Source organism: Barbus barbus (assembly GCF_936440315.1).
Source record: "Barbus barbus genome assembly, chromosome: 21".
Taxonomy (NCBI): domain Eukaryota; kingdom Metazoa; phylum Chordata; class Actinopteri; order Cypriniformes; family Cyprinidae; genus Barbus; species Barbus barbus.
The window spans coordinates 9,008,548-9,034,060 of NC_136749.1; the positions used below are offsets into that span (position 1 = coordinate 9,008,548).

Genomic DNA, 25,513 nt, shown 5'->3' on the forward strand with positions numbered 1-25,513 from the left:
TGGCATATACTTCGCGACTAGCACGTGAACAGGTCTCAGAATTTATGAGTCAAACAGGAAGTGACAGCAGAAGGAGCGGCCAGGTTCAGTACTCCGGTGAGGGCTCCCTCTGCTGGCTAGACTTTACAATAACACATGAATAGCACATGCACATTAAAAATGGCCACACCCACTCTTATGTTGAAAAGAAGGTGGGTAAGCAGTTTAATTGGTTACATCAAGGAGCTCTAAGGTTGTTTACACTCAAAGTATGAATGGATCGTTTTTGTGTTGGAGACTATGTGTCTATAGAACACAAACACTCACTTGCAATCCATGAATGCATCTCTCAACTACTGTATGCAATTTCACAGATTGAAACGTCATAGGAATGCGGTGATTAAGTGAAGTGTTTTCTCAATTGATAAGGACATGCAGTCTCATAAGAGACGTGTTATCATACATTGATGTTTATGTGATAACTGTTAAATCTACAAAACAAAAATAGCACAAAAAGGATAAAGATTATCCAGTTTTGCCCTTCAATTAAAATTAACATATACAAACATGTTCTTCAATAAAAATGTAGTGTATTGTATCAGGTAACACTTTACAATTAGGTTGTTTTGTCAAAATTAACTACATTAGTTAACATGAACATAACAATGAAAAATACGGTAACACAGTAACACTTTAGAATAGGGAACACTTATTCACTATTAACTATGACTATTAACTATTCCTTCAATAAATTCCTAATTGGCTGCTTATTAATAGTTAGTAAGGTAGTTGTTAAGTAAGTTTAGTTATTGGGTAGGATTAGGGATGTAGAATAAGGTCATGTAGAATAAGGCATTAATATGTTCTTAATTAGTACTAATAAATGGCTAATATTGTAGTAATATGCATGCTAATAAGCAACTAGTTTAGAGACCCTAAAATAGTGTTACCGGTAATACTTTAGATTAGAGTTTCCCCTCAATAAACTCCTAATTTGCTGCTTATTGATAGTAAGTAAGGTAGTTGTTTTAGTAGTTATGTTTAGGTATTTGGTAGGGTTAAGGGATCTAAAATATGGTCATACAAAATAAGGCATTATAATGTGCTTTATAAGGTAATAAACAGCCAATATACTAGTAATATGCATGGTAATGAGCAACTAGATAAAAGTGAATGTTTTTGTAGTCTAAAGTGTTATCAAAAATACTTACAAAACACCTCTTAATCTTAATATTCATTTTAAGATTTATTAATACATTATTAAAATTACAGTTGTAAATAACAGTGAACAATTGTATTTTTATTAAATAACATTCATAACAAAGACTAATATTATACAATGGACCTTATTGTAAAGTGTTTCATTTGTTACTGATGCTGCCTTACATTTTGGCTGACAGAGTAGTAAATTTCTTAAGAAATGTAAAATGTCCAGTTGGCACTGAGGCATTTTAACACACAAACGTGTGGCTTATTGTAAACATTCAGTTATATACCCTGACTTTTGTGTCACATAGCTTTCTGACTGCCGTACGAGGGAGCGAAAGAGGAATTTCCTCGTAAAATGTGAACTGCTGACTTGTTTGTTTTCGCTTTGCTCGTGGAGGCGGAAAAACATCCATATCCTAAAGTCGTATTTGCATGACTCATTTTACTGGAAGTAATAGCAATAAATTCGGTACCAAAAGAAAGTAAGTTACATAAATTTAACTGTACAGCTGTAAGCATAAATATTCAGTGTCTGCCAAGAAGCTCTCTGTGTTTGAGACAGCACTGAAATACTGCTCACAGCTCTTTTAGGACCTGCGTATGCATTTCACTTCAATATATTTACATACAAATTTCAGAAGTAATTTTTGCACCGTGTGCATTTATGATAATTCACCTAAATTGTAAACGTTCCAGGCTGCAGTTCTGGTTTCATCTGTATTTCCCCTGTATTAAAGGTGACAGCCTTGGCTGTGTTTTCTTCATTCGGCAGTGGATTTGTATTGTTGATGGCATTGCCGTTGTATTCATCTTGCATAATTTGTCAAGCGGCGAATTACATGCGCGGGTCCTTCACCTCCGATAACTGCAGTACTAATCTCAGATAAACAGCATGATAGCCTCAGGTCTTACTCAACTCCTCTGGAAGTCTCAGCGCGCACACAAACACTTGCTTTCTCATGCCTTTCCCAATACACTGGAACTGGAAATTGTCTGTGTTCCAAGGCACTTCATCTTTTTAGTGTTGTTTGTGTTGAGTTTGTAGTCCCCAGGGAGCAGTTAATTGATAGTATCCTCTATATTTAGCGTGGAGTGTGTGAAGTAGGTCCTTCTGTGTGTTTGGATATATCGATCACCTGGTAGAAGGTGTGTTCAGGTGGCATGTGATGATATCAAATTGTCATATCAAGATAATTGCTAAAGCTTTTTAGTATTGAATTAGGTTGCAGAACTTAAGTGTTATTCTCTTAACACATTTAATAGTGTTTTTATATAACAAAATAAACATTTAAATTCAAAATGTATAAACAAATGTTTAAAATTGATTAAAGTGCAAAAGAACAATAATAAGGAATCAAGGGCTAAGTCCTAGAATTTCCTAAGTGGAATTCTTGAAAAACTCTCAAATAGGTTCTTAAGAACATAGCAGTTCTTGCTGAAATCTCACTTATAAACTCAATGAAGAAATACTTCAAGATTTCTTCCCACTGCATAATACCGTAATAATCATAAAAAGCACACAATATTTTTGTTGCAACCAGCTTGACGACCGCTTAGCATTGCATTTTAAATGCCTTGTTTTTTTGTTTTTGTTTTTTTCATTTTTTGCACCCTCTATAGAGTGAATGTTTACACTGCTACAGTATACATGTTAATCTTCTTAAGTTTGTCTTAAGAAGAAAAGATCTTTCTCTTATCTTAAAGGGTTAGTTCACCCAACAATGAAAATTAGCCCATGAGTTACTCACCCTCAAAGCATCCTAAGGCCTATGTGACTTTCTTCTTTTAGACGAATCCATTCAGAGTTATATTAAAAAATTATCCTTGCTCTTCCAAGCTTTAGAATGGCAATAGGTGGGTGTTTTTTTTTTTTTTTTTTTTTCTGTGCATTTTTGCATCGATGTGCTGTGCATACATGCTACATGATCTGCCCAGAACGGCTTCTGCATGTTGACGGTTAGCGGAAGTGAGAGGAAAGTGTTTATTTGCTACAGGAGACCTTTAAGGATGATTTATACTCGACGTGTCTGCAAGTTCGCTTGAGTGCGTGCATCAAATATTACGGCATTGCGGTGTTGGCGGCTTGAGTGCGCGCAACCTCATTTTGCGTGGCGGTGTGCACGGCATTTTTTTGTAACTTTCCGTGCAGCTCCGCTTCCGAAGATGCACAAATTCATGACAAGTCTAGCCGAACAGGCACGTCTGTGCCAGCATTTGTGTGAAACGGAACCAGTTTGATGTGAAGTTCAAACTCCATAAGGTACTTTTTGACGCTTTGAGGGAAAACAATGCGTTGTTTTTTTGCATAGTTTGTCCAATAAGGCTTTTAATAGAAGTATGTTTTAATTTTATTGTATAAAAATAGAATTAGAATTCATTTAGATACTATTTATACACAGTTTACTTAAAGTTGTCTTGTGTTGGATGTGAAATAAACCCAAAAGCTTAAGATTATTTTAAACAGTTTGTACATAAAGAAATTAATTCAACTAAATCATCAAGCAAGAAGTCTTGTACTGGCAAATGACTTCTTCTTAGCGGTGATTCCCAGTGGTTTTAGAGGACAATTACTCCTTGCCCCAGCCCCCCACCCCCCAGTCCTTTCAAAGAATAGTGCAACGGCGAATACGACGAGTATAAAAGCTTCGTCCCTTTGGGAATGTGCGCATGCAGTCAGCGGAGGCTTGTGGAGCGGAGCTAGGCGAAACTATAAATCCCGCTTTATTCACCTTGTGGGGAATGTTTTATTATGGATGGATGCGCTTTATTTGACTACTTTTGGACTATTGAAAAAACACCCACCAACTGCAATTCTAAAGCTTGGAAGAGCAAGGATAATTTTTAATATAACTCCGATTGGGTTTGTCTGAAAGAAGAAAGTCATATACCCCTAGGAATCTATAAAAATGTTTCATGAATCCAGTCCCAGAATATTTTCAGAAATCTTATGTTTTAGTCCATATTAAAATGTTAAAGTGTAAAGAAATGTTTGAAAATAATTAAGTATTCGGTGTTGTTTGATTAAACATAGCAAAAAGAAAAATCTGAGCTGATCACTTTGAAATATATGCATTTTAAATGCACAGTTGCTCCCTTCCAGAAATACAAACTAAGAAAAATGTCTGATTTACAATGCACTGAAGACATTTTGTTCAAACAGTTGTTTTCTAGAGCAAGAATGTTACCTCCCCCTAGGGGTGTGTGATATATATCGTCTGCGATAATATCATAATTGTTGTTTTAACAATGTGCGATTTGACATTGAGTATTTTGCAAAAACCATTCAAAACACCCCTACAGAGTGCACACATTCATTACGTGAAGTGTAGACTAGTGCGAGTGTGCATTTAGAGTTTGCATCACAATCACTGCATGATTCAGTCTAAAAAAATGCCTTTAGATTGATCACAAATTCAAGATATGGGGATAGAAAATGTATATTTATATATATTTATATAGTTAATCAATATTATACAGAGAGTGCATATTACAGCACTGCTTTGCGTCTCTGAGCAACATGACTGTTTCATTCCTGAATGAATCAACTGTTTAAATGATTCGTTTCAATCGCAATGACTCACTTATTAACAGTGACTTGCTGCCACCTACTGGCAGTTTTAATTTCATATTCAAAGTATCTTTTATTATTTAAATAATTTCAAACGTTTCATGTTTAATATCAAAATATTTTTTATGCATTTGTAATTGCATGTTAAATGCATTTATGTCCTGCATTAAACAGTGTAAATGCAACTTTAGGAGTCAGCTGTCCACAGTAGTCCTTAAGATAACAGCACAACACACTCAGCAAAATTTCATCTAATTATCGTTATTGATAAAATCCCAGAAAATATCGAGATATTATTTTTTGTCAATATGGCACACCCCTACCTCCCCCTAAATTATAAACACCACATACACCAAAATACATTTTAAAATGTCAGCATTACTAAAATGTAAATGGTTTTAACAGTAACTGATATTATGGCAGAAATGTTACAGTTTCATATTAAATCTAATAAGGCAAATCAGTTAAATTATATATGTGGCTGTGAAGTGCGACTTTGCTATGTGATGTAAACTATATTAGTTATGTTTTAAAAAGTTGCAAGCTCTTTCACCCTGGCTTCTTGTTTTCAATTGGAAATGCATTAGGACATTGAGGGAAACTGTGCTCAAGTCAATTTATAAGGACTTTCAGTCACATATTCCTGCATTGCTCTAATACTGCAATTCAGCTCACTTTGAATGCATAGTTTATCTCAATAACAGGAAAATGCAGAACTTGGCTCCACCTGTAGTAGCAATGTAATTTGTATAGTAGCAGTATTAAAAACCTGTGCACCCACCTTGCAGTCTATATTTAGTGATCTAGGTGACAGATCACAGGGGTCCAGACTCATTCTTCACACTGTTTGCTCTTTTGCAACTAACTTTCTCAGTTGGTCGCACAAGCACATAATTTGGTTGTCTTTTTTTGTTGTTGTTACAACATGGGATTAATCAATGCATGCTGATGAATTTTTATCATAATTTATAGTTATATTTTTTCCCCACAAGAAAACCAGCATGTTCACCTTCTCTGGTTTAAGAAGTGGTCTTTTACTTTACTTTAGCATGAAAGCCATCCATCGTTTCCTCAATATTCGCGTCATTTTTGCTCTAAGCGCTGCACAGTTCAAACGAGTAGTGCGGTTTCGTTATGCTTTCAGTTTCGTTTGCTGTTTGATGTTTCACATATGCAACAGAAATGGCAGCGCTTATGAGTTGAACAATGCGGTGGTCGCGCCAGTGCGACCACACACAAAATTTAGTCACACAGGTAGAAAAATGGTCGCAGTCTGGAGCCCTAGTTCATGTCATGTAGACACTTAGCAAAGAACAGCAGAGAGATGAACACATTCAATCTTAATATTTCAACAATACTGAGAAAGAAGGCCTTGATAAGGAGAAGGCAAGGGTTCTGTCTGCATTTATGGAAAATTATGTATTTCTTGTCTCATTTGGAATAAAAAGGACTTTATGTTTTGTATCTCAGACTTATATTGTAAAAGAATGTTCAGAAATTACTTTTAAAGGAATGAGTACTGATTTGTGCTTATTTGTATTGTACAGTGCACTTAATATAGAAACCCAAGGTCTGCCATTCATGCTGCTCCCCTCAATTAATTAAAATAATTATTACCCAGTATAGTACAGTGAAGTTAAGTAAAAAGTCATTTTCCATTTCCTTTTTTGGCGTCCTTTAAGTCAGGGGAGTCAAACTCTTTTTCACTGAGGGGCAGTTCAACATTATGACTGCCATCAAAGGGCCGATTGTAACTGTAAGACTGTACAAACGTTACCACTCCTTAACATATTGTTAAATATGTTAAATATCTCTTCATTTTATTATTAGCTACTTAAAGTTACAAATATTGTATATGCATTTGCATAGATGTAAAAAATGCTATTACTCAAACACAAGTCATATCTGTGTGACAGATATGGCATTTAAAAAAAACAAATGAGCCCTGTCTCATGAAAATGCATATCAATAGCACAATTTTCTTTTTCTATTTGGCGTGCGATTTATACACAGAAATTGACTTTGGTGTGCAAATGATACGCACGTATTTGGCGTACATATCAATGCTTAAAGTAGAAAAAAAGAAGTGGCCATACTCAACCCCACTCCCCCGCCCAAAAATAAATAAATACAAACTGAAGAACTTAAAAAGTACGGTTTAATTTTCATAATTCGCAATTAATGTAAATAGTGCCACAATAAATAAATAAATAAATTAATAATTGTTTGCAATTCAATTCATATTTATTTGTATGGCGTTTTTCATGATACACTGTTGCAAATCAGCTTCTCAGAAAATGAACATTTCTACATTACATTTAGTAGTTTAGGCAATCTGCGATACCAAACAGGAACACAGGGGGATGCCAAAAGACCACTAAACGAGCTACCTTGACTGTTCCAGAATTACTAAACCACTGACTACTGCATATTCTAAAACACCTTCAGCCAGCATCCAGTTTAAACCACTCGTGCTTTTAAGCCAAATAGCTTACTGATATATATATTTGTTTTTTTACTGACATCTGTATGTGAGTAGCCTACTGTTATCTCCGTCATCTCTGATGAAATCGGCTATTTTCTCTGCATTAGAGCAGTTTTGAACTAACTGTTTGAATACATTCACTTTCTTCCTGGAGTTTACCAGCTGATCTGATCACAAAAAAAATATGCTTCTTTTCATTTTTATAAGTTTTTTTTTTTAATTTTTTTTATTGATTCAAATTAGTAATTATTTTTCTACTCTGCGCTAGGGTGACCACCTGGCTATAGATCTGTTTCAGGATAGTAGATGTGATTTTACCAGACAATGCGGGACACGTTTTAGACAGATAGGTAGGCTACTTTTATACTGTTACGTACATATGCGCCAATTTATGTTTCTGCCGGTGGATGCCCACATTTATGGCAACATTAAATTCAAGAGAGAAGATTATTTTTGAGTGCACACAATCTGATCGATAGAGAGCACTTCCGTTTTCTGTGAGAGTGAAAGGGAATCCACCTGCGAGCGGAGAGATTTGCGCGCTCTTTTTGAGCTCCATTTAATGCGCTCTTGCAGGCTGTAATCTGTACATTTGTCATTAAAATAACTCCATAGAAAAAGAAGAAAGTCGTGTCTGAAAGCTTCCGTTGATTTTTTTTAATTTGTTAAATGAATGGAGAATATCGTGTTTTTTCTGTCGGTGGTGCTCGAGCACTTGATGAGGTCTGCTTTATTCCTTTGAGCCGTCCAAGCAGTCGTCATCAATGGTAAAACCATTGCATATCATATGTACATCAAAGTCAATTTCTGCATATAAATAGAACGCCAAATAGAAACAGAAACGTGTGGTATTGATATGCACTTTCATAATTTATGATATAAAGTAGCATAGATTTTTTTTTTATTTTAAGACGATCGCATAATCGTTAAAGGTTTAAATGAGAAGACTTTCTACTCTTTACTTCTGGTCTTTTGCAAGTTTAGGTTAGACTGCATTTTCATTTGAAAGGTCATTTGGACCTGAATCATGTGACTTTGGATTCAAGATCAAACTAACAGCGTTTATTTGAAATAGAAATCTTGTGTAACATTGTGTAAAGTCTTTGCTGTTGCTTCTGATCAATTGAGTGTGTTTTTGCTTAATAAAAGTATTAATTTGTTAATTTATTCATTATTAAAAAAAAACGTACCATCTCCACACTATATAAACACACTACAACTGTATATATCGTAATTTAAGTAAAATCAGATTAGTTAAAGCTGCAGTCCGTAACTTTTTTATTGTTAAAAAATTATCCAAAATCAATTTTTGAGCAAGTATATAACCAGCCATTGTTCAAAAATCTCCTTTCCTTGACGCCATTTTCACAACAGTAAGCTTATAATAATGTTTTCTAATTTGAGTGGTACTAGTAGGTTTTCGCCGGAAATTCAAGCATGGTGTCGCATTATTACGTCACATCTGTAAACATAAAGTTGTTGTCCCGGCTAGTAGGCTATATTCTACGTGATGATGCTGCGGGTGGCAGAATATTTATAGTCTTTTCTCACAGCAGCTGGAATAATTCAATTTATCATTTTGATGGCAGATTGTAATCCAGAAAGGATTGTGTGTTTATGAAACATGTAAGTGACTGAAATTATATTAGATTATATTCCAGTTTTAAATGTGCGTCTGGTTACAGATAGCCTACGTGGGATTACTCAAGTTTTGTATTTTAAAGAGAACCAGTTCTAAGGAAGAATAATTTGCTTTTTGGGTTAAAAGAAATTGTTTAAATGAAATTCGAATGGTATTAGAGATTAGACTGTAAAGAAATCTACACACTACATACATGTAGTCACACAATGCTGATGTTGTTAACATTAACAGTTTGAGAACAAAGTATAACAATAATATCAATTTGCACGTTTGATTTGATATGAGCTAACCGATCGATTTAATCAGCATTGGTAGGGCAATTTATTTTAATGCTTTTTCCCTCAGTTGGTCAGAACAAAAGAGGCAGACTTGTTACTTAATTGTTCAGATGACAATATCCGAAATTCTTATTTGGGTTATACTTCCAAAACATTAGTCATCCACGCTGAGGAGCCGTGCCGATGCACAACCCACGTAAAGAAAATTATCTGCAAATAACTGCAATTGCAGGTTTCAAACAGAGATGGCGTCGAAGAGGCAAAACTTATGGACTGCAGCTTTAAGTTAAGCTTCGAATTCGTGTCTACCTTAGCTCGTCTACCTGAGTTTTCCACCATACACTGAAAATCTTGTTACTTTATGCTTCATTACTGTATGTAACTATGACCATTTCAAACAGTATATTGAGTGTAATGTAATGTGCAAAAGACAGGCAGTTGTTTACTCAGTTAGCAGATATCTTAAGTCAGATGGGTTATGTTTGTGTCCATCAGATGGACAATCAGAGCAGATGGATGTATAGAAGAATGATTTTGTTTGCGTTTATCTCTTCTCAGGTGTGATTGAGGTGGTGTGTAATGTCTTTGTGGAAGTCTCTGGTGTATATCTGGAGGGAGAAATGCACTCAGGGCTGAAGAGCTGCTGTTCTCTTCTCCTCTGTCTGCTGGACATCATCCACTGCCTGCTCAAAAACCTTTCGTCTGTAGTCCGACTGGCCCTGCAGGTAACATTCTTGCTATTTTACTTCTGATTTGCTAGCAAATGTACAAATAATTGTACATTTGTATAGTCAAAGCATTAGCTGATGTGTTGCATACAAAGACTAATGGACAAACTTTTGTGCAAAACAACTGATGTAATTTAAATAATAATATAAAAAGACAGAATATATAGTTTATAAATTCTTAATAATTTTGTGAAAGAATGTTTCCCTGATGCCTGTGTATTATGTTAAAGGGCAGCTCTGTCTCATTTTGGTCTAATTATAGTGAAAAGAAAAGACAACAACAATCCCTGTTCACACGGATCCACAAAAACTCTGTATTGTGCTTGCCAGGTAGTTGGCGATGTCAGTTCGTTAAAAAAAAAAAACTATGCACCAGTATACATATGCATATACTGAACACATAATAGGTATGCGCATAATGTCACCGTTTTTTTACAAATTTGCATTTCCATAGTTAATATGGAGACAATAACCGTGTTTTAGTTTTTCTTTAAACTTGCACTTTTACAAGTTTGCATTTTCAGTAGCCAGAACACACACAATTTTTGCCATTTTTAGTTGAAAACGATATTGTGTAAACACGCCCGTAGAAAGTTGTCTTCCAGCAACATTAGTTTGTGGCCAGCATTCCACACTTAAAGTGCACTTGATAGATGTCACAATGATTTTCCCGTGGACCTTGCCCCTTTTCTTCTGTCATATATAACAGCATGTGTTTATAGGCAGCTGTCCCTTTAAGACCGAATGCACGGATCCTATATAATGATACACATGCTATTTCTTTCTAACTTGTTTTCGTTCACTGAAGATGAGTGACTGCGTTATCGAGAATAATTGTTGAGACGTCCATTTTCACATAATTCTGTATGTATGCGTCTGTTCAAACACAAGGAAATGCGAATGAAGAATGAACTCGGTGTTCGTGCACGCTTATAAATCTGTGCGCGGGCGCCGTGTCCGGCAGCTGTGGCCACAGAAATCAGCGCACGGACAGTGAAATAAGTACAGTGTAAAAGTACAGTGAAATAAGTTCTATTCGCCTCGTCTTGCGCTGGAATGGCTTAAAATCACTTGAATGTGTAAATTGGCACGATAAAACACATACAAATGATAAACGTTCACTCTATGATGGTTAATTTTTGCAATTAGTCTGTTAATCACATGCGAACCGAACCTTGAGGTCTGGTCCGTACGGACCACGGATCAACTGCGATCAGTTTCACAACTACTGTGTAATGTTGGAGGTTGAATCGAATCGTTACACATAACGTACACCGCTACTATGATTACACTTAAGTTTGCGCTATATACTCACCTTTTAATAATTAGTGTGTGACTAACATCTCCTCCACTATAAATTACCAGACTGTAAATGAATCGAGTGACGTCACTGAAAAGCTGCAGCCGTGGCGGGGATGATTTTTGGTGTGGCGGGCTGCCACGGCAGAATGAATGTAGCAGAAACACTGCATATTAATGCCTTATTCTACATGGCCTTATTCTACATCCCTAATCCTACCCAATACCTAAATTTAACAACTACCTTACTAACTACTAAGCAGCAAATTAGTAATTTATTGAGGGAAAAGTCGTAGTTAATAGTGAATAAGTGTTTCCAGTTCTAAAGTGTTACCAAGTCTGCATATCTTCCTTTTTCCAGGCCCTCAGCTGTGCTTTCCTGTGGCTTTTCTCTGCTGCATCTGAAATCGCTCACTGTCTGAGTAGCTTATATATTTGACGAAGAACTTTGTGACTGTTAAAGAAGTATGCATGTGTATGAATACAGTATTATCAAGCATGTCTAGTATGAATGCCATGTGAATGTGCAATATCTATAGGTATAAAGCTATAGAGTGAGTTGCGTCGTTTCATTGCCACTCACAGCTCTTCTCCCATGGCTTATGGATCATAAAGTGTCCGTTGGATGTGAACTAGTAGCAGAAATAGTAGATCATCCAGGTATGATTTTTTTGCCTACTGTTTTATGAATATTGTGAATCCAGACTTGGTGTCTAAAGCAACTTCTTGTTGCTAGTGTCTTCTTGGCTCAGAGCAAAAAAGTACCAACAGATTCTATAGTAATCCATAAAGTTATAAGAAAATAATGTATTATTGACAGTGTATCCAAAAATACTATAAGAATTAAGAAGAATATTTATTAAGAATCTGCACAGTCAGGAATTTCAGGTGAGGATAAAAAAGTTATTTTCCTTTTTGGTCATGTGAATTAACCTCGTTGAAGTTGCTTGGTTTGAAACTGTCTTCCATGTAGTCTTTATACATCAGTACGCTTATGACAATAGACAATGCCCGTAAAAATTCACTGATTCACTGACTGCACCTTTAGTATTACAGGGTTTTAAAATGATATTAGGTGATTCTAGAATTCCATTGCCTGTTTTACATCTTTATAGTTTGTATGTTGTATTTGGTGTGTGTTGGTGTATTCATTGGGTATTTTATAAAAATTTGCCTTAGAATTAGACATTTGTCTCTTTTTTCAGATTTTTCAGTTACTGGACTCCCATGTCCCACTGGCATAAAGGGCAATGGGCAAAACTGCAGATTGTAATATTTCTGGCCAAAATCGAACAGAAGTTTATAAAGGGCATTTTCGTTTTATGGCATACATGGCCCTGCGGCTGTTAGCTCTCAGTGTATTTACTGCAGTCTTCAAGTTTCCTGTGGAATTGATTTTTAGTACTGGATTATAGTAGTGTGATGAGTGTGTTATGTGGTTAGTTCCTAATGTGAATATGTGTAGTGTTTTCTGGAATGTGGATCTTTTCTGGAAGGTCATGGTTGTTCTTTTATTTTTATTGGTATTCTACTGTAAATCCTGTTCGGTGTAAGACAGCAGATCTATCTGTGCAGAGCAGCTGTTTGATTTGGTGTTGTGTGAAGTGAGAGCAGGGGCTGCAGGTTGCTCCACAGTGGTTCCACCTTGTTCAGTGATTGCACATGTTGATGTACATATTGAATAAGGTTGGGCTTAAGCTGTAACATTCATTCCACTATCCCGAGAAAAGTGTTTTGTTCTTTTGTTGCAGTTTTTTATTTCACATTCACTATCAGTGTGCATTGATTTAATAAGGCTGTAGTTTTCCCCTTTCAAGAATTTTGGAGAAGAGTTCTTGGTGCCAGATAGAATAAATCTATCTTTCATAAAGGTCTTTCATGTACTTTTTTTTCTATTCAATATTTATTTGTTTGTTTTTTTGTTAATTCTTTGACTTTTTAAGTTGCTTTAAATATTGAATTAATATTTTTCACAGATAGACTAACACGGGGGAAGTCGTGGCCTAATGGTTAGAGAGTCGGACTCGTAATCGAAAGGTTGCGAGTTCGAGCCCCCGGCCGGCAGGAATTGTAGGTGGGGGGAGGGAATGTCCAGCGCTCTCTCCACCCTCAATACCACGACTGAGGTGCCCTTGAGCAAGGCACCGAACCCCCAATTGCTCCCCGGGCGCTGCAGCATGGCTGCCCACTGCTCCGGGTGTGTGTTCACGGTGTGTGTGTGTGTGTGTGTGTGGATTTGTTCACTACTCACTGCTGTGTGTGTGCACTTGGATGGGTTAAACGCAGAGCACCAATTTCGAGTATGGGTCACCATACTTGACAATACGTCACGACTTTACTTACCTTGAATGTAAGTGTAGGTATCCAGGGAATTATGCATCTGTACTGTATGGTACAGTTTACTGAACTGTTTGCTAATGTTAGTTTGTCCTTTTGATATAAAGTATGTTTTTAAATAATAATACTCTGAGAAATGAGGAATCTCTGTTATAAATACTGAATGTGTCACTGAATGTGTCCCTTCATATGACAGCTGACAAGTACAGACACAGACTTTCCCATTCTCATTGACAGTATGGTCATGCTCTGGAAAGGCAAAATGTTGTTATTTGTACAGGACATCTTATTTATTAATATATTTACTTGCTGTGTGTCCGTGAAGTCAAACCGTAATCCCGTTCTTGCATTCAGATCCCCACAGACAAGCACATTTTCCTGAGCCTGGAAATGGCATGTCTCTTTTTCCAGTGCATGAAACATGTCTTCACTGCATTGGGGGCTCTGGGTGTGCAATATATATGCCACATAGGAAGGTGTCTTGTTGTGACAGGAAAAGTTCTTTATGGAGTTTTAGCTAGATATGGTATTTGCCCATTTTATAGTGTCAGTGTAGTGGGGAATTTGTCTCTCTTGGCATAGTTTTTTTGTTAAAATGATTTCTCTGACAGTCTTTCTCTGACATATTCTTTATTGGCCTCTATCCTGCCTACTCTGTAGTTCTGTCTCCGATTTCAGTTGTTTAAATTTATGAAAATGGCTGTTTGTGAAAAAGGCTATCAAACTGTAGTCTCAGCCTCTGATGTGCCGTCCATGGACCTTTCACTGCCCATCTGATGCATATTGCACACAAAAATAACACTTGGCAAAGATCATAGGGTTTGTGTTTTTGAATCTGTGAAATGTATTTTTAAGAGAGAAGAAAAAGAGACTTTTGTTTGATAAACTTGGTAGCAAACACTGTAGCTTTTTCCAATTACCAAATATGTTTCCAAAATGTAGCAATATAGCATGACAAAAGTCTACATTGCTGTTGTTTATATTTCACATGCAGCTTTACGGTCAAATGAGCAGAGTAATTATTTAGTCTCTCTAATGAGCAAAAATCAAACATACTCTCTTAAACTGTCTGCTCAATCGTATAGCATTTGGAAGTTTAGAAAAATAAATTTTAGTGAAATTGTTTGTGCAGATATAATAAAGATTGGCTTGATATGATGCTATTTTGGGGCCAGTGAGGTTTTTTTTATATTTATACTTCAGTAAAGATGTTAAATTAATCAAAAGTGACAGTTAAGGCATTTATAATGTTACAAAGGATTTCGATTTCAAATAAATGCTGGTTTTTTTCTTCTTTTCACTGAGGAATCCTATAAAATAAACTTTTAAGTTTATAAAATATTAAGCAGCACAACTGTTTTTAACACTGATGATGATCATATTTCTTGAGCACAATTCAGCATATTAGAATGGTTAATTTAATGTGATCATGTGAGTAATGTTGCTGAATATTCAGTTTTGCCATAACATCAATAAATATATTAAAATAGAAAACAATTTATTTAAACTGGATTAAAGTAACACTTTACAATAAGGTTCTATTTGTTAATATTAGTCAACCACATGAACTAACAATGAAATATAATTTGTAACACTTTATTTTAAGGTGTCCTTGTTACACGTTACATATACATATTTTTTTAATAACAATAAATTATGCATAATTACATGCAAGTACCCCTACGCCAAACCCTAACCTTATAGTAAGTACATGTAGTTAATTAATATTGCTCAGTATGTAAATGTATGATTACACTGTTACAAGGACACCTTAAAATAAAGTGTTACCAATAATTCTAAAGAATTTATTAATCTTAGTGAATGTTGATTCCAACATAATACATAACTAAAATCAAAGGTTGTATATATCAGTATTATTTAATGGGGAAGAAGAAGAACAATGAACAGCTGTATTTTTATTAACTAATGTTAACAAAGATTAATGAATACTGTAACAAATGGAACCTTATTGTAAAATTTCTAAGAATTCTTTTAAATAATTAAAAATATCTTACCGACCCTAAATTTTGGAACAGTTGTGTTTAAATTTAATTAAATTTGTGTTTTAAATTTATTTTAAGGTCCAAATAAGGACGTAAACTGAGGGTATTATAGGTCAAAATATGAAGTATGTTTTTTTTTTTAAACGCATGTATAAATTATTCAGCAAAACCTAGTTATCACATATACTGTAACTCCACCAACAGGAATTATGTTGATAATGCAATATATATTAATATATAGCTAAACAGTTCTAGCCTCATGTAGCTTTCTAATAGCATTGTGCATATTGTGCAAAGGTTACTAGGACTACTGCCATTATGTCATCAAGACAAAGAAGTTGTAAGATTGGATAAAACTTTACAAGGTCAGTGATTCTGTCGATTCTGTCATTTATATGGTCTCCTTCCAAAAACTTTTACAAATGTATTAATATATTTAATATTTCTCAATGTTTACTGTCTGGCCCCGTATACTTTACAAATGTAACCACTGATGTAAGTGATGTAACAAATGTAAGCCTTACTGGAACTGAATTGGGACCGTGTTAGAGTCGGGAGGTTTTATTTTTATTTTTATTTTTTTTAATTATCATAGGCTGTATCCAAAATCGCCCCCATACCCTCAAATAGTGCACTAGCCATTTTAAGTGGTGTTCAAAACCATAGTGGATGTTCTCGAGTGCACTCATTCAATCCCACAATGCACCGCAAAAACGAGTGTACAACCGATGTACACTCAATGGCTAGAAAATCCCCAGAATGCACTGTGAGAGTCGCGCGCCGAGTGAATTCCCGCGTCTCATCAGAAGATGGCGCCTGCAGCTGAATCATCCATTCATTGATTTTAGAAGCGCTCGTCCACGGTGTAATACAGTGTAATACAACATAGGTACAAAATTTGTGGTAAATTGACTATTAGAGTTTATACATAATTTCCGTGACAGAGTTCAAGATAAATCCTTCAATCTTACTATTGGAGCTGCCCGTATCAAATGATTATTAAACAGCAAGCAAACTATGCAAAAGCGGCAGTCCTTCCGGTGCACTCAGTGTCCGAATTCACTCACTCGATTTCATTCACTCCTTCAAGTGAACTGTATGAGTGCACTAATGTAGGGAATAGTGAATGAGGGTATAGGTAGCGATTTCGGATACAGCCATAGGCTGTTTTTGTCTGTGATAGTTAAAGGTATAGTTCACCTTCAGTTTGTCCTCATTGGCTTGCATAGTGTTTTTTTTCCTTTATCCCATTCTATGGAAGTCAGTGGGGACCAAATGAAGGTGAACTATCCTTTTAACTTTGTACCACAGGGAAAATAATATAGAGCTGAACTTGTTTTCAACTCAGATTATTCCTTTAAACACTATTGCTAGTGTCTCCACTGGGGAAAATGCCAATATAATTTGCCATACTAATTTTCCATCTGTTTTGCCTCTAACCATTTCTTTTGCATAAATGATAGATGGGTCAGGATGGTCTACTAGTCATCCAACAACTAGTAGAATACTGTGGCCAAGTAGCGAGTTGCGTTTTCTCTTATTTATGTATGTATGTATTATTTAGTTATTTATTTATTTTTGGTTGCTTCTTGAAAAATAAGAGATTTTTGAGGCATTAACATATGGCAACTCTATACTACAACAGAAAATTGTCAAAAGCTATTGTTTCTTGCAACAACTAATCAATAACATTTCTAAAAACCAATAATGAAAAGTCACAATTAAAAAAATTGCCTCTAAATACTCTAAAGTGAATATCTTGAGAAACGTTGAATGCTTTGTGCCTCTATTTTCTGCTTCTGTCCAATTTCAGACCCATCCAGAAATAAAAATCTACAATAAAAAAAATAAAAAAAAATCCATCCCCATTTCTCCATATCTCCGTTTTGTCCAGTGTTGGAGTGTGATACAAACTTTTCAGAAAATCAATTTCTGTTTCAAAGGTTTTTTATTTATTTATTTTTATCCAGATGTCCTATCTTAATTTTTTTTTTTTCGTTTCTCAGAGTCTGTTATTAATCCTCTCACCCTTTTTTTCTCGTTCCAGTAGTTACACATTCATATTTAATTTCCCCTCTCTCACGGTCCCATCCTCTTGTTTGTAAACATTTCTCACTCTGTCGCCCTCATTTCTCTCTCTCTCTTCCCTCCTTTCCCTACACCCCCCAGCCACCCCCCATCCTCTGGGAGCGCTTGCCTGCTACTGTCGCCGTAGGCATGCTTTTAGGGGGTTCATGTCTGGATCCGCTCCTCACTGATGATTAGATTGTTATGCAATGACAACTGCTATGCAGATACCAGCAGCATACATCCAGCCACTCACTCCGAGTGGATCCACCACACCTTTTACCCATAATTACTCACCGCGGACATCTTTGTCAGAGTTACCGAGCGCGCTCGCACATGCAAGCGTTCGTGTTCAATTTCCAGCACTTTGACATCTAATAGTACCCGGTGCTATTTTTACCGGTGTGCTTCAGCAGACCCGTGGTAAACAGCATTTTAAAGTCAGATATGTGGCACAGAGGACTCACAGGAAGTCACTCCCCTGTCAGTTCCTCCTCAACCCTCATTATCCACCCAAGGCCTTTGTCTTTCACTCAGCGTCCTTCCATACATATTTATGCACGGACATTGCAAAAAAGGAGCATGTAATGGAATTCAGTTCTGCGAGAGAGAAAAAAAAAGGCAGCGACAGAAAGAGAGAAATGCAAAGCTTATTAAAGTGTCCGCACAACCCAAATTCATTTGGGTGATAATGATGAGCGAGACGTTCCCGACCACTTTCCCCACTGCGCTGACTGTCCTTCCCTCTCGTGTTCACAGTTTCTCTCACGATGTCAGCCCGAGCTCCATCATTAATATTTGAAATGAGTGAAGGGGGTTTAATTGTGAAAAGCTGCAGTCCTATTAAGCGAAGGCTTGCTGTAATCTCATTGCCCCGGTCTGCCAATCTACATGAGGATCCCAGACACTCACATTCACTGAAATATTAGCCAGAATAAGACAGCTGGAGACAGCAGCATGAACTTTTGAACCAGATTTGCTGCACAGCTGCTCTCGCTGATGGCTGATGGGTAACAAAGTTTGCATTTCTTATGTATTTTTTGCTGTTGTTGTCTATATTTGTCTGTCTCTCTCTGACAGCTGTTACTAAAGAGTAAGATGTTGTGGCTGTTGGTAGATAGCGAGCTGTACGCATTGTTCCATTCCGGCAGCAGAGCTGGGCAGTGTGCAGAGACCCCAGCACCTCTGAGGAGCGTCTCTGTTAAAAATAGCACCAGCTTCAAGCTACTGTACTGCCTGTGATGATTACATGAGCAGGAATCTCTCAGACGCTCAATCCTCTGCTGCGTTGGGTCTTGAGTTCTCTTCACTAAGCATCCCCCCAATGACTGACTGTCCTCATTTTCTTCTGTTCGCTTCCCCTGCTTTCTCCCTCTTGTTTTTTCTTCTCGATCTAATAATGCTCTCTCTCTTTCTCTTTTTTTTGTAGAGATCAGACAGTAATGAAGACACTGAGGCTGCAGAGGAACTACTGCTCATCAATAAGCCGCTGACAGACCTAAACAACCTCCTGATTCAGCTGGTCAGTCAGTCTGTTGTGTATGTGCTACTGTCCATACTAACTGTTTTGTGTTTAGCCAATCCTTTTACACACATTACGGGTGGGCCAGGATGGTCTACTAGTCATCCAGCAACTGACTAGTCAGATACTGAGGTCAACTTGTGTTATTTTATTTATTTATTTTTCTGAAGTAAAAAGATTTCTACTTTAGGGCTGGACAAAAATAAAAAATAAATTTATCATCAATAAAAAAAAATGAAAATGAATTTTGTGTTAAACTGAGCACAGCAGATTTAGCAAATTAATTTTTCAAAATAATTATAAAAATAATCTAAATAATTTAAGCACAGAAATTAATTTTTTGCCCAAAAGTATGGATTTTGCTGAAATAGTTGTTGCACATTAAAATGATATATGTAATGGAATTTTAGGAGAATGAATAAAAAGTGAAACTAGTTTAAATCAATTGTTTGCACATGGTGTCAGCATGGTATACATAGATACACTATATTTGGGATGTGGAATGTTTTTCAATTAAAATTTATATATTCAATTAATATATAGATATATATATATATATGATGCACATGCGCGGTGAGCGGTGATGGCTGCTTAGTGTTTCGGCGCTTCGCTTCAGATGTCCCTTTAAACCATCCCTGCTAAGACTTGGGCTGAGTTTTTGACTAAATGTTTTGTTTAAGAGGCATCCAAGATGGCATCCAAACGGGAATTGCCATATTCACCTTCCAAAAAGCGGCCTAAAGATGACGAACGCCTTCATGACGCCATTGCTGAGATGCTAGAAAATCAATTGAGCACCATAAAGTTAAGCATGTCTGTGATCGTTCGCGAGGAAATTTCAATGATTTCTTGGAAAAAGATGTCAAAGCGTTCGGCGACAGATTTGACTACATGAAAACCACTGTGCACGATATCAAAAAGGATTTGATCGCTAACATGTCTCGCTTGGAAGAGATGCAGGAGAAGCTATGGCTTTATGAAGACAAGTCCAGACAAAACAACCTAAGGTTGGTGAGTCTACCTGAAGGAACTGAAGGTGGCAACGCAATCCAGTTTTTGCAGACCCAAATTGCTAAGTGGCTACCGGCCTTACAAGGGAAGGTGATTGAAATTTAACGTGCGCATCGCCTGTACGCGAATGAAGATTGCACGAGGAAGAAAGCACGTACCTTGAACTTCAAGCTCCTCCGTTACAACGACAGGCAAGCGATCCTGAAGGAAGCCATAAATTCATCATCCCTGAGCTATGAAGGGGCCAAGCTGTGGTTCTTCCCAGATTTCAGCAAGGGCGCGTCTCAAAAAAGGAAAGCTATGTCGGAAAGAAGGAAATGCCTTCAACAGTTGGGCATCGAGTCGTTCCTGTTATACCCAGCGGTAGTTAAAGTGATAAACAGCCACGAACAGATTCTTTTCAAGACCCTCGCAGACCTCATGAGATTCGTCTCATCCCTGGATACCGACACGCGGATGGAATCTACCCCGACAACGGGAACCCCCAATGACTAAACTCAGCCCTCTACATCCTGCGCTTCAATATTTCAAGTAGGGACTTGTTTCTTTTGCCGTTATGCACATTTGGATAAGCGGGACACTGATATCTGGGTTTTACCTCATTGTTCGAGTGCATGGCCTCGAATACCTTTATTTTCCAAGCAGGTAAGAGAGTGTGTTTTATCACTCTGCGTGCTGCGATTGATATTTTGTTCTTATCTTCTTTGGTTTGTTTGACCATTAAGTTGTTAATACTAGGGTTTGCCATATTCGATTATACTTTTAATCTTATGATTTTGTGAGGTGACATTTTTGTTTACATGTATGGTAACAATGGTTTCATCTGCCGCAAGTGTTTATCTTCTGCTGTACTGTTAGGATGAAGGACTTCAATGTGATATCGTGGAATGTCAATGGTTTGAACTCCCCTGTAAAGAGAACAAAATGCCTAGATTACTTGCATCGTAAGCGAGCCGACATGGCTCTTATTCAAGAATCCCATTTCTAGGATGTTACTCGTTGTCAAAACAGGCATTTCAAAATCATAGTCTCCTCATCTCATACGAATGCTTCGAGAGGAGTTATCTTACTTCAGCATAGAAGATTTCCATTCTTAATAGAGAAATCGGGAGGTGATGAACATGGGTGGATTACATATATTTCGGGGTCATGGAATCATTTAAAAATAGTTTTTGTTTTCGGTTTATGCTCCCAATAAATTTGATGTAGATTTTTTTCCCTTCTCTTACTAAGCTTATATTTATATTTATATTTTTTATCTTTTTATTTTATTCTCTTTTTTTTTCTACTTTTCTTTTTCTTAATATCTGTATAATTGGACTGTCCTTGGAGCGGACCCGACCTACATTTCACTGCTGGTTATACCCTGTATAATTGTGTATGTGACATAACATTTTTGAATCTTGAAGCTCCTCCTCAGTTTTGCTGACTACAGCCTGGCCGTGGGTATGGATGCTAATGCAGTCGTTAATTCTTCGATTGATAAGTCTCTTTCCACGGTATATGGTGATCAGGCTTCACAGGCTCTGAATGATCTTATCGTGGATAATGACTTGTGTGATATTTGGAGGATGAAGAATGAAAACTGTAGGGACTACACTTTTTATTCTTCCGAACATAAGACTTTTACGAGAATAGATTATATTTTAATATCAAAGTATCTTATTCAGTATGTAAACAGTATTGGTGTTCTTCCCATGTTGATTTCAGATCATTCGGCAGTAGTTTGTAATTTGCCTCCTCCTGTGAGCTCCCAAAGGTCAAAAAGATGGCGTTTCAATATAACTTTATCAAAAGATGATTTTATTAAAAATCTACAGGCCAGTTTGACAAAATTAAAACTAAACAAAATTACTATTTTAATGGAGAACGGCACTCTAGATTGCTGGCTCTAAGGCTGAAACACAATGACTCAATGTTGCCGATAACGGCCATTAAGGATAATATGGGCATACTTCATACTGCCCCGGATGAGGTGAATGCTTTAAGAACTTTTATGAGCATCTTTACAGTTCCGAGGTGGGTTTGGAGGATCAACAGAGAATTGAATTCATATCAAAATTAAATCTCCTTCACCTAAGTGAGGAGAAACGTAATTTTCTTCACTCTGAAGTGAATTAAAAGAAGCTCTAGAGTTGATGAATAAGGGTAAGGCCCCTGGCCTGGATGGTCTACCCCAGAGTTGTATTTGGTGTTATGGGATATGCTTGGACCACTCTTTCTTAATTCCTTAAATTTTGCAATAGAGACAGGTTGTTTTCACAGAGATCAGAACACTGCCCTTATTTCTCTGATTCTGAAAAAAGGGAAGAGCCCTCTCTGTTGCTCTAGCTATAGGCCAATTTCATTAATCTGCACGGACACTAAGGTTTATGCTAAAGTTCTACCCCGTCGGTTAGATCAAGTTGCTGGCTCTCTAATCTCTTATGATCAGACAGGATTTCTTAAGGGACGCTATGCTATGGATAATGTCCGACGTCTTTTGAATATTATAGACGCGAAGAATCCGACTGATCATCAACATGCTATTCTCTCGCTAGATGCAGAGAAAGCCTTTGATCGGGTCGAGTGGACGTATCTTTGGTCAGTTTTGAAGTGTTTTGGCTTTGGTCCCCATTTCATACATATGGTACGAACTCTCTATACAAATTCTTTTGCACAAGGGATGAGTTGCTCAAGCACTTTCCTGCTGGGCAGAGGCACAAGACAGGGCTGCCCACTGTCACCACTGCTGTGTGCCCTCTTGTTAGAGCCTCTGGCACAAGCAATTCGTCAGGATCATATAATTTCCCCTATTACTATAGATAACTTTAAATGCCACATTTAAACACATTAACTCTCTCTACACATTTACACATTAACTCTCTACACATTTACACATTAACTCTCTCTCATGTCTGCTGAAAACTGCTATGTTATGTATAGCCTACATTGTGACGAATAACGTAAATGGCATTAAAATCTGAGAAATTCGACAAGGTCAGTAGTAGTTTTCATTCCTGAAAATGAATGTCTGGCGTTTTATTTATTTTTTCGTAAAGGGTTGGCAAATATTGCTGAATTTTCTCGTCATGTTAGCTGTTTTCATCTTACCTCAGCTTGCATTCGAGTCGCGCACAGCTCAGGGTCTGTGGACGGTAAATCCCGCCTTCTACACTTTGATTGGCTATTTCAAACATTTTGACATTGACGAGCTTTGAGCCGCTGCACTGAGCCGGAGCACACTAAATCAATTAGAATTTTTGAATGAAGTGGGCCACGCGGCCCGGGCCATTCGTCTGGGCCAATGGAAGGAAATACATAAATTTATTACAATCCATTTTTTATATATAATACGCAAAGGGCCGGCCCACATTGTACCGCAGCCCACCGGGAAAACTCCCGGTGCTCCAGATGGCCAGTCCGCCACTGGTTGGGTTTATACCAGCACGTTTCTGAACCGTCCCATAAGCGGCTCTCCAAGGCTTTTCTACAGCGATCTGTCATGCCACATCAAAGACTGTCAAAACGCCATTTATTATTTGAATTTCCTGAAAATAAAAATACTGTATAATGTGTGCTGAACCAAAAGACCTGTATCGAAACGGTTCGGTACGAATATGTGTACCGTTACACCCCAAATAGATAAAAAATATATATATAATAATATAATATAATATTCTGATTAATCAGTTAATTGAAAAATAAATCAATTTATTATCAAAAAATTAAAAAACTTCAATTAATATATGTGACTCTGGACCACAGGACCTTAAGTCGCTGGGGTATATTTGTAGCAATTGCCAACAATACATTGCATGCATCAAAATTATTGTTTTTTTTCTTTTATGCCAAAAATCATTAGGATATTAAATAAAGATCATGTTCCATGAAGATATTTTGTAAATTGCCTACCGTAAATATATCAAAACTTAATTCTTAATTAGTAATATGCATTGCTAAGAACTTTATTTAGTCAACTTTAAAGGCTATTTTCTCAATATTTAGATTTTTTTTGCACCCTCAGATTCCAGATTTTCAAATAGTTGTATCTCAGCCAAAGTTGTATTGTCAGTTGTATTGTCCTTTACCCTAAAAATTACCCTTATGGCTAGTTTTATGGTCCAGGGTCACGTATTTATCTATTTAGAATTAAATTCTTACAAGCTCTAATTGAGTAAATCATTATCATTTGTCTCTTAATATTGTTCTTAAAGGCCAAGCTCATCCTCAGTAGTTACATGCAAGCAGTTAAATTATTTTAATGTGTAATATCTTAAAAAGTAGTATTTATTTATGAAGTATCACAAAAATCCTTCGGATAGTGAATACGTGGACACCCACCTACAGTTACTTATGCCCTTATACCGTCACTTGTGCACTTTTCTTGGCCACCTTAACGGATAAAATAATATTCTTCACCATGGAAATTAATATAAATAAATAACTACATAAAATGAAGCTAAATGATATCGTGCCATGTCGCAACAGAGTACCAAATCTAGTTAAGGGATTAAATGTAGTTCTCAGGAAGTGTTTTAGCATGCTAAGTGTGATATTTTTGCCCATTATAATGCGTAATCCACTGGTCTATAATATTTATTTGTGCAATAAAAGGTTATGTAGACTATTCATTTGAATATCTCTATTGAGGGACTTTGAATAACATCCAGATGTCCCTCAGAAACACATCAGAGGCTACTTATACAGACCTGCCTTTTTATTGTTATTTTGATTAAATGGGACACTAGAGAACTGGCAGGAAAGTATAGGGAGACAGAGGGGGAACACATCAGGGGCATGAGCCAAGACGGGTTCAAATCCAGGTCCCCACAAGCTTACCCCTATGGTACACCTCGGACATGCAAGGCTTACTTGAGACAGACTAGTCATTCAGACAGTCTACCAACTCTGTTTTGAAAATATGTTGTTTTTCAAATCCCTAACTTAAATCTGTCAAATAAATCTGGTACTCAGTGTTCTTGTCCTCCACTATGGGACATTATAAGTCTATACTGCCATGCAAAGGCAAAAGACCGTAACTTAAATTTTTGTCGAAAATGAGTTATTGATATTTTTGGGACATTCAAGACATCCTTTATCATGTACATAAGTATCTTGAGTCAATTTCGTTGTTTTTCAGAAAAAATAATGGGTCGTCTCAACCGTAACTTCAAAAAGCCCCAGAGAAACCAAGGCAGAACACCGTATAACACCAGTAACTGCTCTTTTGCTTTGTTTGGAATGCTCAAAATGAGTTACGGCGTTCTGCCTTTGTTTACCCATGCGTCAATATGAAGTTACGCTGCCAGCTTGGAGTTATAACGGTGTTCTGCCTTTTTTTTGACTGTGCATTAAAGTCTGCCACATTTTAATTATGATGTAGACAAACGAATTAGATCGCAA

The 25,513-nt window shown here is 36.7% G+C and overlaps 1 protein-coding gene across 1 annotated transcript in view; it reads left to right on the plus strand.

The window, feature by feature from the left end:
* The window catches only part of LOC306887908 (serine/threonine-protein kinase ULK4-like), a gene marked incomplete at its 5' end in the record, with an annotated part of 228,790 nt that overhangs the window by 166,916 nt on the left and 36,361 nt on the right, over nt 1–25,513 (plus strand). The window contains 2 exon segments of the mRNA XM_079445936.1: nt 9,720–9,886; nt 19,025–19,117. Coding sequence (XP_079302062.1) covers nt 9,720–9,886; nt 19,025–19,117 — 260 coding nt within the window.